This window comes from Colius striatus, chromosome 2, assembly GCF_028858725.1.
Source record: "Colius striatus isolate bColStr4 chromosome 2, bColStr4.1.hap1, whole genome shotgun sequence".
Classification (NCBI taxonomy): Eukaryota; Metazoa; Chordata; class Aves; order Coliiformes; family Coliidae; genus Colius; species Colius striatus.
In genome coordinates, this window is record NC_084760.1 from 58193599 (window position 1) to 58210760 (window position 17162).

Sequence of the window (17162 nt, forward strand, 5' to 3'; positions counted from 1 at the left end):
AAAGGTAAGATGATGCAGACTCGAGCAGCATTTTACTGGCTGAGGAAAGGTTTAGTATAAATAGCCCAATTTGCTGTACAAATTAGTGCTTCTTTGGGCAGATGACACTGATGATCCAGAAAGTCTACTTTTTTTCCCTAGAGGCTCCTCAGAGGTCATTACATTTGTTCAAGTCAAAAAAAACCCACTCTTCAAATGTAATCAAAGCAGTGAATAGGTGAGTGCATTGTAACAGCAAAAGTTTTATTATCAAACTAAGGAAACTGTATCTTAACCAGTTGACTAACTGTTGTCAAAATGCAATAGGATCTCAACAGGCAAAGTTACATTAGACAACTATGAAAAATTCAACATAGGGAAAGCACGTAAACTAGATAAAACAAAGTTAAATTGGATGTTACACTCCTGTTATAGATACATTTTTTCGGAAACCACTAGCAAGCCTCCCAACACTTCACTGCAGCTAATGGTTTACCCCAAAGGCCCGTGGCCCATTTTCAAACCCTCCTTCTGATCCATCCCTTCATCTTCGGAGTACAATGGGAAGCCAGGAATTGTTTGGAGTAATTTATTTCCTCCAAGAGGAAATATGGTCCTTTCAAAAAGCAAAACAAAACAGTTGAGTCACTTAATCTCCTGTCAGAGGTACAGGTTGTCATATACTCTCTTCAGTCTAAATTCTTGAAATACTATATTAGTTCTTCACGATGATCTGCCTAAATGCATCATCACAAAACACCATCTGTACGTGTCCAGTCCAAAGACTTATTAAAGAGCACGCACACACAGTTGTCTACTAAGAAAAATGAATGCTAAATATCAAATCATGTTCTGTGGCAACCGGCATCAAAACCCAAGATGCTGGTAAACAAGGCATTAAGGGTTACGATAGTTTCCTCAAGAAAGGGTGCAGGATATGGCTAGTTTGAGCCTGAACAGACAGCTGTGCAGATGCTTATTCATCCTCCGATAACGGATGGTACCGCTGGGAGGTCAGTGTGACTCCATTGTTTTTACAGCAATTTGCATTTTATTTTCCATAATGCTTTTTAATTTCACTTTTTCAATTATTACTCTCAGGCAATTGCTTTAATTATCTGTTATTCCACAAGGAACGACGTTTTCCTCTGGCGGAGCGAGGGGCTGCATCAGACCGCATTAACACTGACGAGCCTCTCCACGGGCGAGCGTGGGGCTGTCTTGCCAGCCTTGGCAGCCCAAGTGGAGCGGCGGTTAGCCAGCACCCACAGCTATCACTGACAGATTGGCCCGCTCGCCACCGCACTGATGGCAATCTGCACAGGATTACCAGGCGAGTATTAAACTTTTAAATGCATGTGGGTACCCCTTTGAATTTCAGATTCGCCAGAGCAAATGGTATCGCCGCAGATCATGGCAAAACACATCTGACTGCAAAGCCAGAACAAGCTGCTTTCCCTAATCCAATGCTATGTTAATGCAAAGCTCAGCAATGATGGATGGACTCATTAGTGCTGCAGTTATCACCATCTGAACCAGGTGCCAAGACATATGGTTCAACAGATGTGCTAGCAAAAAGCTCTATTCTCCACACTGTGCTAGTGTCCAGTTAAACTGGACATCGATAAGACACAGAAAATCATATTGGGCTTCTGGGAGCCACAATTGTTCCCAGCTCACGAAGCCGTTAAACACAGCCTGATTATGCAAAAAACCCTATTGCTCTGATATCCCAATTAGATCCACAGAACAAATGCTGGATAATACCTACAATGCTTTCTGGATTCTTGGTGTATCAAAATGTTTTTTATTCTGTTCAGTCAATTCCATTTCTCCACCGTCTTAGTAAAAAATATCAAAGCTTAAAACTGTGGAAGCCTTCTCCAAACAGAAATCTCCAATTCAAATAGGCAAACAGACCCCTTCCCCCATGTACTTTCATGGTTAGAACACCCTATGTGCACTGTTCTTTCAACTCTCTGATATTTAACACATATCCATCCTGAGCACAGGATTATCTCGCAGAAGTGATTTGTTTGCAAGGTTATTTATTGGCATAACTCCACTGGAATGGATGGCATTTCCGAGGGAAAAAAAAAATAGACTAAAAAGGGACCTTATTTATATGAATTCAGCAAATCAAAGTGCCCAAACAGCAAGATGCATCAAATGTTAATAAACAAAAGAATCCTTATTCTTGCAGTGTCTCTTAGACAAAGACAATTCATAGGCTTTATTAAAAAAAATAAAATCAGTGGAAGTGAGCAATAATTGATCAGTTATGTCATCTATAATGTTATATTCAATCCTTTAAGATTACACATATACACTCCTCCTACAGGAAAGAACTGCTAATTCCAGAAGCTTATAAAATAGGGCATATCAAAGCACAAGAGGTGTAAAAGCTAAGCTACCACCTTGATGGGTTTGAGGATTCCTATTACACAACTCAACTCTGCTTCAGTATGTACAGTAGCACCAAACTACAGCTGTTGGTAAGTGACCTACTATAATGAAAATTTGAAAATGATGGGGAAAGTACTGACAAAAAAAAAAAAAACCCATAGCATTACATTCACAATGGGGTGGCAGGCAAAAAAAACCCAAAAGGATTATACACACCAAGACTGAATGTATTTCAGAAACAACATCAATGCTCACTTTAAACAAAAGCTAGGGCCTTTGAAACTCTTTCAGATTTGCTGAAAATTTCAGGTCATAAACAGATTCCTACAGCTCACAACCATAACAGATTCAACAGTAGATTAGGCTGAAAAGTGAAGAACAAAACTTGCAAGCTGCATTTCTGTCCCACTCCCACACCTACTATTCACACTTCCACAAAAGGTGTATTTCAGACCATCTTGTTCAACCAGTTAAATGTCTTTATCTGTGCAAACATTTGTTTTGCATTAATGCAGTTGCAACTTTTAAAGGCTTCTGTTATCTTTACTGCTTATCTTTCAATGCCAGAGCTCTGGCTGTCCCAGACCTTGGTCTGGTGGGGCTGCAAAATACAGGGGTGGGCCGAGGGCATGAAAAACAGGGGCATGAAAAGGGACAAGAGACCAGATAGAATCTAAAACCAAACAGGAGCAGAATCTGTAGCTGTGAAAGTCAGGAGGAGTTCAAGTCAATGTTAATTCCTATTTGTCTGAAATGTTTACACCCCTACATTTAGAGAAAATAGAGCTGGTGAAAAGGCTGTCATTAAAACAGTAAACATACAGAAAACAGTGTACTGAGATGTTGTGCCTATTTTAGTTTCAGATACACAAAGGTATGTTCACTTAATTATATATACACTGACAAAGGCATAAGCAAGGAAATGGGCACACTTAGATTCATGTAGTATATGATAAGGGCCTTTTCCCAATAACTGTGAAAAAAAAAAATAGAATGTTACAATGAGACAGGCTACTGACATCTACTTTTACTTCAGGTTGTTATAAACTTTCCCTCTTCCTTGCCTCTAACCAAGCATCTTCATTTTTTTCCACTTACTGGCACTATTTATATAGGTAATTCAGACACAAATCAAGCTTAAAAATAAAATAAGTAAACAAATAAAGCAAACAGTCCTCCCTATCCCCAACATCAGCAGAAAGATTTAGGACAAAATCTTTTTTAGCCAGATCACTTTCCTGAACTGACTTACTGGTAAGCTCCAAAAGCTGCAGGAGCAGTGCACAAAGGGGATGAGGAAAGCGAAGCCAAGCTCAGACAGAGTCTGGCTGAAGTACCTGTGGGACTACAATACTGAAGACTGAGCTGTGTGGGCACTATTTTTATCTCCTGCTGCTGAATTCACTTTAGCTTTTCTCTAAAACTGAGGGCTGGGAGACCCAGCGAGCTTTAGTAGAGTCTGCAACAAAATCTCTGCCTGCACATCTATATTTCTTCAATGCAAGCAAATGAGATCTTAGATAATTTCAGATACAAAAAGCCCTACCGTTCTAGATTGCACTTTGCATTTTTCCTTTTCAGAGAATGTCTTTTAATAAAAAAATTGTTTGCTGCTTTTTTTTGTTTTCCCCCAAGGAAATATCTTCTCTTTCAATAAGGACATAACCAAAAGCTATTTTCTCTAACACAGTGTACTTGGAAAGTGTCTTCTTCCCCTCCCATCACTCCTTTCATTTTTAATTTTTCAACTTTTTTTTCTTTTCCAATGGCCTTTCCTGTTATGAGAAAAATACATTCCTGGAATGTTTCATCTCACAGCTCTCAAAAACAATTACTTAGGTATTTGATTTGATCTGCTGGTTCTTTCTTTCTGGGTATTGAGGCTTTACAAATCTCGGGTTTGGTCACAGGTTAAAGTGAACTTTATTCAAGTCCCACTCTGCACCTTCACAAGGCCCACACATATCCACCTTGGGTTTTAAGGAAAAGGAGTAAATTCACTTTTAGAAGTGCTCAACAGCAGTAACTTGCTATGCTATCTAAGGGAGAGAATTCAGAGAGGGAAAGTCGTGGAATCACACTTATGTTGGGACAAGTAGGATGGGAGAGTGAAATTATGAGGGAGGAATCAAAAAGAAAAAGGTCATCTATAAATTGGAGCAAGTTTGGCAATGTTTAAGGGAAAACATGAAGGGGAACAGCAGTTCAAGTATATAACTTTAGTAGCAAGGTGCCTTCAGGAAAATCAAAGTACCTCATAAGCACAAGCAAGCAGAGTTGTAACCTCAAAGGCATCTTCTCTTTCTCACTGAGAGAAATCATAACATCTTGGATTTGCACACACCCCCAAAAAATCCAAACCACCCATGAAATATATGAAAGGACAAAACATATCTTTCTTGAGTTCTTCAGGCTGCTAATCAGGCTTCTCAAGGGAGAGAAAGTTAGAAAAGATAATCTGTCAGAGTTACCTGACTGCAGGAAGTGAGAGATAGGGAAGATTTCCAGCTGGCTGTCTCCATTGGGCTTTCCTGACCCACTATCAACTGAAGGTGGTGCTTTACAGGATTGCTGCTGTGCTCCTATTTCTATAGTCCCATCTTTGACACAGAAAACCCATCTTGATTTCATTTCATGTGCTCTATTTGTCAAGTCTCTGAAATCAGACTCTTTGTTCCTTAATGAATGCATTATATGTTTTCTCAATTTAAGCACATTACTACTTGAAGACACGGAGTACAAATCATTCCTACTGTTATGATACCTTTTCACTAAATACAATGCTAGATTTGTGTTCCTTTTTTGTGGCATATTTGTCCAGTAATACATTTTACATATCTGATTTTTTTCTAATCACTTTCAATCTATTAAAAAAATCTCTGTAAAATTTAAACTATATCACAAGCCTATATGCAACTGCTACTCAAGGTTTGCCAGTTCTACTCTCTATTAAAATGAAACATATTGAAGTAACTGATTATAGTTCATTTCAAAGTACAATGCTTGCCAAAATATAGATATTTTAAAGTTCTGATTATCATTCATTTCAAAGTACATGTTCCCAAAAAAAGTATATACTTTACAGTTCTGAAAATATACAGAAAATAAGGTTTTAAAAAAGCAAATTTAGAAATAATTCTAAAGAAGTGTTTGTACTTAAAGTTTACATAGAAAATAAAGCAAAACCATAAAGTTACACATACAACTAAAGGGATTTTTTAATCCTTATTAAGTGGCAAAAAATTTTTTTGTGGAGCAACTGTGAAACTGTGCTATCCTTCTACTTAACTGATGGTCTTAACTGTAAACAACTCCATCTTCACACTGCAAAGTAAAGCAGTTGTTTTGGGGGTAAAGTGGTGTTAGTTTCTTCCCCTCCCTCTTTTTTTTTTTTTTTTTTTTTAGTGACAAGGCTTATTTTCTAGTTTTAGTCATCTCTTATATTCTAACATACATGCTACTCATCATAAAAGAACATATAACAGTTCTTTTATGTTATCCTTCTAAATATGTGCTAAGTAAACTGATATGCATGCAGAAGTAAAGCCACATCTCTCCAGCCACCTGCTTGGGCAAAGAATTAGCAGTAATTTATATGATAAAATAATCCTCAATATTCATGACAGCTGTGTTACATTTGTGTTTTGCTAGTCCCAAGTGACAATTATCTGCATTAAATAATAAAAAATTTTGATATAGAGGAGATGATTTACAAGAGAAGGCTCACACTGCCTTCAAGTCCAACTCTCCTCTACTGTCCACAACAGTTGTTCTAATTTTTAATCAAAGCTTTTTAACAATACAAAATCAATTACAAGTTTCTCCATTTAACAGGGATAAAATCATATTCAAACTAAATATTTGGCATGCAGAAGAAAAGGAGGATTAGGAATTTGAATATTTCACCTCTAGAAAGCAGCTTGTCATCTAGCCAAATAGACTTGCGTGAGTTGGCCTTACCTGGAGCCATAACTTGTTATTCACTGCATCTCTCCCCGTAGCAATGCATTGAAATGTAGCATTCTGCCCTGCATTGACCTCTACGTCCCCTAGCCTCAAGAAATGTGGAGATTTATCTGCAGAGGGGGGAAATAAAAAATACAAATAACACTTATTTCTAAAAAAGGTATCAGCAACATTTTTGTCTTCCTTGAAGACACATATTATAGACAATCTTTCGCTAAAAACAGAAATAGAAGAGAGAAAATTATTTGTTCCATCTGTGTTCAAGAAGAAAGAGTTCTTTTCAGTCCCTTCTCTCCTGCTCTGGTGATTCTATTAAATGTATGTTATACATGAGTTTTAATAAAATCTTTTAAAAATCAAAGCCAAGTGAAAGAGATCAAATGCCAAAATGTCAGCAACACTTCAGTAAAACTATCCCAAAGACTTTCAATTGTACAGAACTCATCATGCTGCGAAAAACTCAATTAGCAGGATACTGCTCAGGTAAATAAAGGGATACTATTCAGATTCTCTGCAATGTAATTCAGATCTCTGTTGTTTTTCTAAATTATTTGTGTCATTGAATATAATATTTCAGGAGCTGACAAATCTGTTTTCCAAACTGACAAAGCCCCTAGGAAAGCTCAGTGGCACAATCACCTGAAGGATTTATTAGAAGTAAGAAAACTGACAGACACATTTGAGGAATGGATACGGTACACAGCTCTTACCCATACCTTTCACAAAAACTACAAATGAAAGCAGTAGCTGAACTGTCGTTTCTTCGTGCTTACTACACAGGAAAAATCAGCAAATTGCAACAAACAGGGTTTAAACATCAGTAACAAAAAAGAGTTTATCTGAATACTGTATCATGCTGATAATCTGCTTGCTGCCAAGGCTGTACCCAAGTGCCTTTTGTTTTGGCACTTAAAAAAAAACCACAGAGGAGAAAAACATAAACCAAACCAAACAAAACAAACAAAAAGAAAACCCCAAAGAAAATCCCAAAACCAAAACTCCACAAAACCACAGAGGAGTAAAAATCAAAAATAAAAAGAAAGTCAGGCACTGAATCCAAGCAGAGGTTTGCTGAGTACAGATATCAGGTAAGTGGGCTAGCTAAAATATATAGAGGTAACTCAATATCCTGTAAGCTTGGTAGCTCCTGAAAGCTATGATCTTAACAAGTTTGGGGTAAAAGAAAACAGAATGTGATGCTTCCATTGCAACTTTATTATTTCACATAGTTTTGCAAATTTGGGGGAAGAGGTTGTTCCATCTCAATTATTTCAGAAAGCAATTAATTATAAGCCATGAGGTACATTACAGTGAAATCACATTATGAAAGGAACATCTAGGGAAAGACCAGAAGAGTTGAACAGAATCAAATTACCAGAACAATATGATAACAAGTGACAGAAATGCAGAGTAATAATTTCCCACAACTTTTTATTTGTAGAATATTCTTACTATCACAACTTCTATTTGCATGTAATTCTTCCCCAGGATTAAACAGGGAAGGGCAAACATAAGTGCATGAAGAGTGTCCACTAAAAACAAAACAACAAAACCCAATCCTGCAGCAGCTCAATAGTCAGAAGTCTTTTTTTTTAATCTAATCTGTCTGTTTGGGGAGGGGGGAAAAAAAAAAAGATCAAGGGCATGGAATCTGATAAACCTCCTACATGCACCTGATTCTTTAATAGGTGAGTATACACATGATTATTAAAACTCACTTTGATTACGCACACCAACTATGATATGACTAAAAAGACACTGAAGTATTTCTGCTTTTGTATGCCTGTATACTTCTAGCAGACAAAGATTTTACCCAGGTAAATCACTACTGCAACACTACATTTTCCCCTGGAAGCTGCAACAAAAATACTATTGAAAGAACAAAGAACATCACCGATCGAGTGATGAAAACTCAGCAGTCTACAGCAATATCAAATATGTCCTGAAAAGACAGAGAAAAATGCTGCTCTTAATCATTACTTACCACAAGGGTAACTCAGAACCTGGATGTCATCAATGGCAATGTAGCCATTTCTCCCATCTGAGACTTCAGCTTCAAATATTACCTGTCAAAATGAAAGAAAAAATGTTTACAGCACTCATTTCTACAGAATTCCCATAGTGGCAAGTGTGTAGCTATAAGACATGTTGCCTTTTTCATTTAGTTGAAGTTCCTACAAGGTTTGACGACTGGATGGAATATTTATTACTCAATGTATTGCAGTTCCATATCATTGATATACAAAGTCTTGCTTGGGTTTGCTGCCTATGGCACAGCGGAAAAGCACATTTATTACCTCAATTAATGGTCTACTGCTTTCACTCCACTAAATGTATAAATATGATTCAATTCTGAAAAAGTGCCATTACTTTCAGACTGTTTTGACATCACAGCATGTAACTGATCAACCAACTTTAACAAAAAATGGTATTCTTGTGGGGGATTACAGTATAGTCCACTGTCTCCTGTAACCTTCTGCAGTGTAATTGCACAGGAAAACATACAGCAGCATAGAAATAGTGCAGCATGCCCAAGCAGCAATAAAAAGAACAGCTGTAGCATAAGATTTAGGTGGTAGTCATTAACTTAATTCATCATCCTTATAAGACAATGGCGTAATTGCCCTGCATGAAAGAAGAGGAGACTGTCTTCAGATCCAGTTTCTTGTCCCATCCCAAACAGGCAGTAACAACAAAGAATTGCTGCTGGACTGATCGCTCCAGAGCACAGAGCTGTCTTTTGCTACCGATATAGCAAAACAATGCCAACTGAGCATAAGAAATCTTTTGTTGAGATTCATGCTTCTTCCTTGCATAATCAAAAAAAAAAGAGGGGAAAAAAACCCAGAATACGATGAAAGTAAAAGGAAAATAATTCGAAGGAAAATAATAAAGGATGAAGCCTGAATGACTAAACTAAAAAAAAGATATGAAAGAGGAAAGCACATCAGTTAAGATTGAGACAAATGGTATGATATAACCTTGTGGTTGGGACTGCCCAAAACAAATAACTGTTTGGTCTTCTGTGCAACACAGGCTTAGAGCAAGTCAGCTGCTCTATACATAACCTTTTCAAGTAGTTTGCATCTCTCATTCTTGGGAACAATGCAAGGGAGGAGTAAAGGCAATGGATTAACAACCCAACATATCCTGCAGTTGAGTGAGAATGCTGTTCTCACGAGGCACTTTTCTCAGGTTTTCTTACTGAGAGATCCACATGGTACCTTGCTAGGAAGTAATGACCACTGCACTCTTTAGTCTCAAGACAGTCCTGGAAGCAAACAGTTCCCTGCTACTTCTGAAGCTCCTTTTGGATCTCTCATTCAGAAAAATTACCTTCTTCAGCACCTGGCATTTACACAACTTGGCGCTGAACACTGTGTTAGGAACCCTTCTGCTTATGCTCACTCGCTACATTTCCTCACTCTTGCATCCCATCCAGACATGAAGCACAATTTATCTTCCTTTCACAAGAGGCATGGAGTATAAACAGGTCTGTTTATATTAACAAATAATTCCAGAACCTCAAAAGGAAAAGAAATAAAGAAAACTTCCAAAGAAAAGTGGATATAGGCATATTCATTAATTGGTTCATAGGCTTCTCCAACTTGTGCTTTGACTACAGAAAGAGGAAGTCTCTGGGGCATGTATACTTTGACAGTACCAGGCTACAATTGCTCTTCCAACTTGTCCAGAAGCTCTTGCTGAGGTTCTGGCTGCACTTCCTTCTTTTTTTTTTTCTTCTATTTTTATTTACATTTCAATCTAAATAAGTTGCAGAAATCACTTCATTCTCTGTCTCCTCCTAGCAGAAGCTTAGTCTTGGCCAATGCCAGCTTGACAGAAAGGAATTTAGTGTTTGGAGGTCTGACTTTCACTCATCCCTTGTCCAATGAACTTGCTGACTATAGCACTATTTGACAGTGTCCACCAGCTCCTCAGACATCTTCAGAGAGCTGGCAACTTGTTCCCAGTAAGGAACATGAATATCTCTAATTCTTTAATAATTTGGGTTAATCCTCTGTTTTTCAGTTGTTTTGGTTTTTTTTAAAGGTTGTATAGTGTGAAAGACAAATCAGTAGGAAATAAATATTATATTTAAAGCCTTCTGACAGACCGCTTTGCAACACAACACAGTTCTATCATGTATGCACACTCTGAAGGAACTTTGTTTCTCAAAGTCCAGATAAGAAATTTCATAGACTCATAGAATGGTAGGGGCTACAAGAGACCTTTAGAGATCATCTAGTCCAACCCTCCTGCAGAAGCAGGTTCACTTAAGACCAGGTTGCATAGGAACATGTCCAGGCGGGTCTTCAAGACCTCCAAGGAAGGAGGCTCCACAACCCCTCTGGGCAGCCTGTGCCACTGCTCCCTCACCCTCACAGTGAAATAGTTTTTTCTTATATTTAAGTGGAACTTTTTGTGTTCCAGCTTCATTCCATTACCCCTTGTCCTATTGATAGCTACTATATAAAAAAGGGATGTCCCAACCTCCTGACATCCACCCTTTAGATATTTATAAATGTTAATAAGATCATCCCTCAATCTCCTCTTCTCCAGACTAAACAGCCCCAGTTCCCGCAGCCTTTCCTCGTATGAAAGATGTTGCAGTCCCCTGATCATCTTGGTGGCCCTGTGCTGGACTCTCTCCAGAAGTTCTCTGTCCCTGTTGAGCTGAGGAGCCCAGAACTGGACACAGGACTCCAAATGAGACCTCACCAGGGCAGAGTAGAGGTGGAGAAGAACCTCTCTTGACCTGCTGGCCACATTCTTCTTGACACATCCCAGGATGCCATTGGCCTTCATGGCCATGAGGGCACGTTGCTGGCTCATATTTAGCTTATTATCAATCAGGACTCCCAGGTCTCTCTGCAGAGCTGCTCTTCAGCAGTTCAACCCCCAGCCTGTACTGGTGCGTGGGATTGTTCCTTCCCAGCTGCAGGACTCTGCACTTGTCCTTGTTGAACCTCATGAGGTTCCTCTCTGCCCAACTCTCAAGCCGGTCGAGTCCCCACTGAATGGCAGCACAGCCTTCTGGGGCATCAGCCAGTCCTCCCAGTTTGGTGTCATCAGCCAACTTGCTGAGGGTACACTCTGTCCCTTCATTGAGGTCACTGATGAAGAAGTTGAACAAGACTGGCCCCAGAATCGATCCCCGTGGATCCACTGGCCACAGGCCTTCAACTCGATTCTGTGCCATTGATCACCACCCTCTGCGCTCTGTCATTCAGCCAGCTCTCGATCCACCTCACTCTCCACTCATCCAAGCCACACTGTGTGAGCCTTCTGATGAGGATGTTAAGGGAAACAGTGTCAAAAGCCTTGCTGAAGTCAAGGTAGATGATATCTGCTGCTATCCCCTCATCTAGCCAGGTGGTTATGCACTCATAGAAGGCTATCAGGTTGGTCAAACAGGATTTCCCCTTGGTGAAGGCACACTGACTCCCCCTGATAACCATCTTATCCTTTCTATGTTCAGTGATAACATTCAGGATGAGTTGTTCCACCACTTTTCCAGGGATGGAGGTGAAGCTGACCAGCCTGTAGTTTCCTGGGTCGTCCTCCTTGCCCTTTTTGAAGACGGGAGTGACACTGGCCTTTCTCCAGTCCTCTGGCACCTCGCCTGTCCTCCATGATTGTTCAAAAACGATGGAGGGAGGCTTAGCAATCACATCAGCCAGCTCCCTCAGCACTCTAGGATGCATCCCATCAGGACCTATTGACCTATGAGCCTCAGTGTTTGAGCATCAGTGTTAAGAATTGGACTAAATGTACACCTCACTCTGAACTGGGTTGTTATTAATTCATTTGTAAGTAACTCAGATCCAGTTCCCAGGTGAGCTTGACCTTGTGTAAATGAGTCCTTCCCCTGTAATGTTGATACCTTCCTACACTGAGGGCAGAGGTGAGAAAGTTACATTTCTCAGCACTGACCTGGAAATGAACTTATCTTTTTCTACTTCCTCCAGATTAATTCATTTTCATCCTCCAAGAAGTATGAAAAAAAAAAAAAAGAAAAAGAAGTAGAAGTTCACAGGAAAGAGCAAGATTAAAACATGGAGATCCATGAGAAGAAAAAAAATCCAACACAATAAAACAAAAACCATGAAGAGATACAGAGATGCAAGAAGCCTACAAAATGTAGGGAGTAATGTCTATAAGGTAAGTAAAAGAAAAATAAAGTAATGAAAAAGACAGATATTAGAGAGCTGAGATTTCATATATACAGTGCTAAATTATTTTTTATTTACATTCATAAACATTCATAACTATACACTATATAGCAAAAATTGCATCTCAGTCAAAAAATTCTTATCAAGCTTTAATTTGATCACATCTGTTCACACTTAAAATGAGAAATGGAAAAACACAACTGTATATATAATTAAAATCAGTAATTTAAAATGATGAGAAATCAGCCCAAAACCTGAGGTAGTTCTTTTTCTCATATATGCACATAGTACTTGAAAAAAAAACCAACCCAGCCTGTTGAGCTATTCCTTTCATCAGAGAAGGTTTATCCTAACAAGACACTGGTGCTTTGGGAATGAATCCTGCACTTAGTCTGCACTACTCTTCAGTGTACAATCCTAGAAAGAACAGCCTAAACACTTTCATTTTAGCTGAGATATAATTCAGATGATCATTCCAGCCAGAAAACATTAGTTGCCTGTGCAACTATAAATGTCTTTCCACTTACTACAATTTAATTGCATGATCATCTAGTCCATTTCTGAGATGCTCGCTTCCTTTAATGGAAAGGACAGACTGAAGCATGAATCGAGCTTGCACAGAGCAGGGCTGCAGAGACAGCTCTCCCACCTTGTTTGTACCAGCATCATGAATGAAAATGGGAAACATTGAATAGCTCAGATAATTCAAATGCAGTAGCATTTGACAAGGGAATTAGATTTGATCCCTGAATTTTCTTCAGAGTTCCAAAGTGATATTCAGTTATTTCGTTCTCTAAATAAGATGGCACGCCCTTGTTTATGAAGTGCCTGAATTTGTATGCATATGAAGATATATCGTCAGTACTCCCTGAACTGGACACATGGACATGCTCTTATATATTTAGCCATCCTTAATGCACCTCTTGTCCATTTTCCCCCTAAAATCGTGGAAGCTTTTCATAGAATCGTAGAACAGTAGGGGGTTGGAAAGGACCTTTAGAGATCATCTAGTCCAACTGCCCTGCAGAAGCAGGTCCATCTAGATCAGGTTGCATAGGAATGCACCCAGATGGGTCTTGAAGGCCATTAGAGAAGAAGACTCCACAACCTCCCTGGGCAGCCTGTTCCAGTGCTGCATCATCCTCATAGTAAAATAGTTTTTCTTATGTTTAAATGGAACTTTTTGTGTTCCAGCTTCTTGCCATTACCTCTTGTCCTGTTGCCAGGTACGATAGAAAAAAAGGATGCCCCAACCTCCTGACACCCACTATTTATATACTTAGAAATACCAATGACATCCCCCCGCGGGCTTGTCTACTCTAGACTAAACAGCCCCAGTTCCTGCAGCCTTTCCTCACAAGGAAGATGTTCCAGTCCCTTGATCATCTTGGTGGCCTTGCACTAGACTCTCTCCAGAAGTTCTCTGCCCTCTTGAACTGGGGAACCCAGAACTGGACACAGTTCTATTCTTTTAGTGAACGTCTTATCAGGTGAGAAAATCCAAGGGTTTACTACTGGCAGTATTAAGAGCCATCTCCATTTGTCTGTTTTATACTTTGCTTCCTTTAATGATTTTTGACCCAAATCAGTAAAAAAATGATCCCAATCTTTCTGCTATACTATTCACAACTTTGAAGACATCTATTATTGGTTGCCAAGTAATTACCATCTCACATTTGATGAGTCGCAGATTACTCAGTCAATATCATGGAAACTATACTCTTTTCTTTGACTGTCGTCATCCTTCTCTAAAGCTCTAACTGCACTATATTCTTTGAAGATAACAAGAACAGAGCTGGCACATAATAGTCAAGATGTGGGTGAGTCATAACAATATTATGCTGTTGTACAAATGATCTAATTTATACAAAAATTCTTTAACCATTCTTAACATTTCATTTGATTTTTTTGGACCATCACTGGGCTCTTAGATGACATTTTTATGAACCCTAGGATCTTGCTGCAGAGAACAATGGCAAGACCTGAGTCCATTGTTCTGTTTGCAAAAATCAGGATTTTTTTCAGTGTGCATTATTTACATCTTGTTACCTACACTAAAATGTGCTTCCATTTTATTGCCCAGTCACTCACAGTTGGTGATATTGTGATAGTCCTTACACAGATCCTCACAATCACATTTGTCCTTGCTATTCCAAAGTAGCTTTCACTCACCAGCTTTTGTCTTTACACTGTTCTGTGGTCCCTACTCTGGTCCTTTATGAATATGGTGAAAGGTACAAATCTCTGCAGAATATGTTGGTGACTGCTTCTGGACATACTGACAATTTATTCCTTCCTCTCTTTTTTTTTTTTTCTCTTAAACATTTACCCATCCATAAGTATCCTCCTCCTCACAGAATGGCAACTTAGCTTCACTACAAGCTTTTGTAGTGGTCAAAAGCCCTTTGGAAACTTAACTAGACTGTATCAATGAGATCACCAGTATCTATATACTTGCTGACCCCTCTAAAGGGCTTCAAGGTTGAAAATTAAGTGTATGATGTGTAATATACAGCAAAAAAGAGAGGCAAAAAATATCTAGTTGTTTTGTGTAAGGCACTGCAAAACAGCACATACTTCGCTTTGACATCCCAGCTCTAAAATGTAGATGATGGCAATCAGTCTTCACCTAATACTATTGAAGAAATAAATGCTTGTTAACAACATAAACACTCACCAGTATTTGAATGGAATGGAAAAAGTAGTAATTATTACAGCAGAGGCCCCTAAAGGCATTTAGTTGCTAAATTTTAATGCTTAAGTAATACTCAAACCTTCACACACCTACACAGTACTAACACTGTATCCTTTAATCGCCATGAAGATTAGGCTTGCACTTACAAGCATACACAAAGTATACATCTTAAGGACTGTCCTCACCAAATTTATTACTCTTTTCAGGATCCACAAATTTATCTATCCTCATTATTAGCTCATTTCAGGCACTGATAAAAATAAGCACTTCTAAAGCATATGTAGTCCATTAAGTACAAAATGCAGTGAGGAAGCTCTGTAACCCAAAGCCTACCCATAGAACATAATTCTCCCTTGGTTTCATAGAATCTGTTTTCTTGTAAACTATACACCACCATCACCAAGAAGGGTATTTTCAGTACAGTTTGAGACCTTCCTTGCCCTTGCTCTGCTTGACTGACTGTTCACAATACTGAAGAAGGAAAGAATCTCCCACAGTTTTGACAGCAGCCCTATCAGACCATCACATACATGAAGCTAACATCTATACATAAACTAGATAAAAATTAGTACTAATTGCAACAGGAATGTAGGGTTTAATTATTTTTTTCCTGCTAGAGTCTAATACATATTGTTAGAGAGAGCAGAAAAGGAATTTGAGATTGAAATAGAAACAAGAAAAAAAGAAGTACTTAGATCTTGTAATTTCCACATAGCATTCAACTTGCAACACATTTTTCTTCAGCTGTAGGAGGGCTTCTACTAGCGTAAGTATTTGATATCAAACTTTTAAACAGATCAGTTCCAATGCTCGGTGGAAAGATGTGTTAGAAAGCTGCAAGCAAACACAAGATATCTTGTCTAAGTCACAGTTTAAAAATAAAAAGAATAAACAAAGAAAAAAGAAGTCCAAAAAAACCCCAATCTCAAACTTGTAATTAATGGTCCAGAATTATTAGAAACTTTATGATCTTTCCTCACTGTTCCAGTAGACATAATCTATTTTCGTCACCTCTCATATAATTTCTATTCAATTATTCAAAATGAATCAAACAAATTAAGAGCAAATTACTTAGAACCAAAAGAAGTAGTGGACATATATTAATTAACCTGACTACATAAAAAGTTCTGAAGTCTTTTATAAGAATATAAAAAGAAAACATTAACAATTATTTCTTTTTTCTACTTCGTACACATAACTTTTGTTGATTAATTTTAATTTTTGTAAAACCATGGTGGGGTGACTCCAGATATATTTGAACCTTATTCTAGAACTGGTTAAGATTAAATAGTTGGAGAAAGTTTGTATGGTTGTAAAATAACTTTCTGGAGATAAAAAGCCATGAACAAGGAGATCAATTACATGTAAGATAAAACACTAACAGATCTCATTCACTGACAGACTTCTGGTTCTATTTAATGGGGTTTTTTACAGTGTTAAAGGCATTTTAAAATACCAAAGCAAAGTCTTTAATTAGCAAGAAATGAAAAATTAATCTAAACATGAAAATAGTATCGTGTTACAAAAAAACCACTTAATGGAAGCTAGCCAAAAGAAAGGGACAGCTGATAAAATTTTTACCTTACATATAAAAAAAAAAAAAAAGTTGACATAATGAAAAACATTTCCCTTGTGAAAGTTATAGGTAATTTTACTGAACTAATTTAGAAATCATGAAAACATAATTACTTCCATTTGAATGTTTAAGTAATGCTGGGAGGAAGTCTTTGCTGTCGACAGGGCCCAGGAGAATTTCTAGCACAGCAAATCATACAGTTGGGTGAAAACTTTGGGATCTTCATTCTGATAAGTCAGCTAACATACTATTACTTCTTTTTTTTTTTTTTAACTCGATAACATCTCCTGAGACTGAAAACTGAAGGAGTTAAGGCTAACTTCTTGTTGGTATTCTTACCAGCAGAGTTGGTTAGCCTGCAGAT

General features: G+C 38.2%; 1 protein-coding gene across 2 annotated transcripts in view; it reads right to left on the minus strand.

Moving 5' to 3' along the window:
* The window catches only part of PTPRK (protein tyrosine phosphatase receptor type K), a 405248-nt gene that overhangs the window by 206277 nt on the left and 181809 nt on the right, over nt 1–17162 (minus strand). For both annotated transcript variants that reach the window (XM_061990648.1, XM_061990647.1), the window contains exons 4-5: nt 8336–8417; nt 6346–6461 (exon numbers count right to left, since the gene is read on the minus strand). In XM_061990648.1, coding sequence (XP_061846632.1) covers nt 6346–6461; nt 8336–8417 — 198 coding nt within the window. The remainder of the gene's footprint in view (nt 1–6345; nt 6462–8335; nt 8418–17162) is intronic.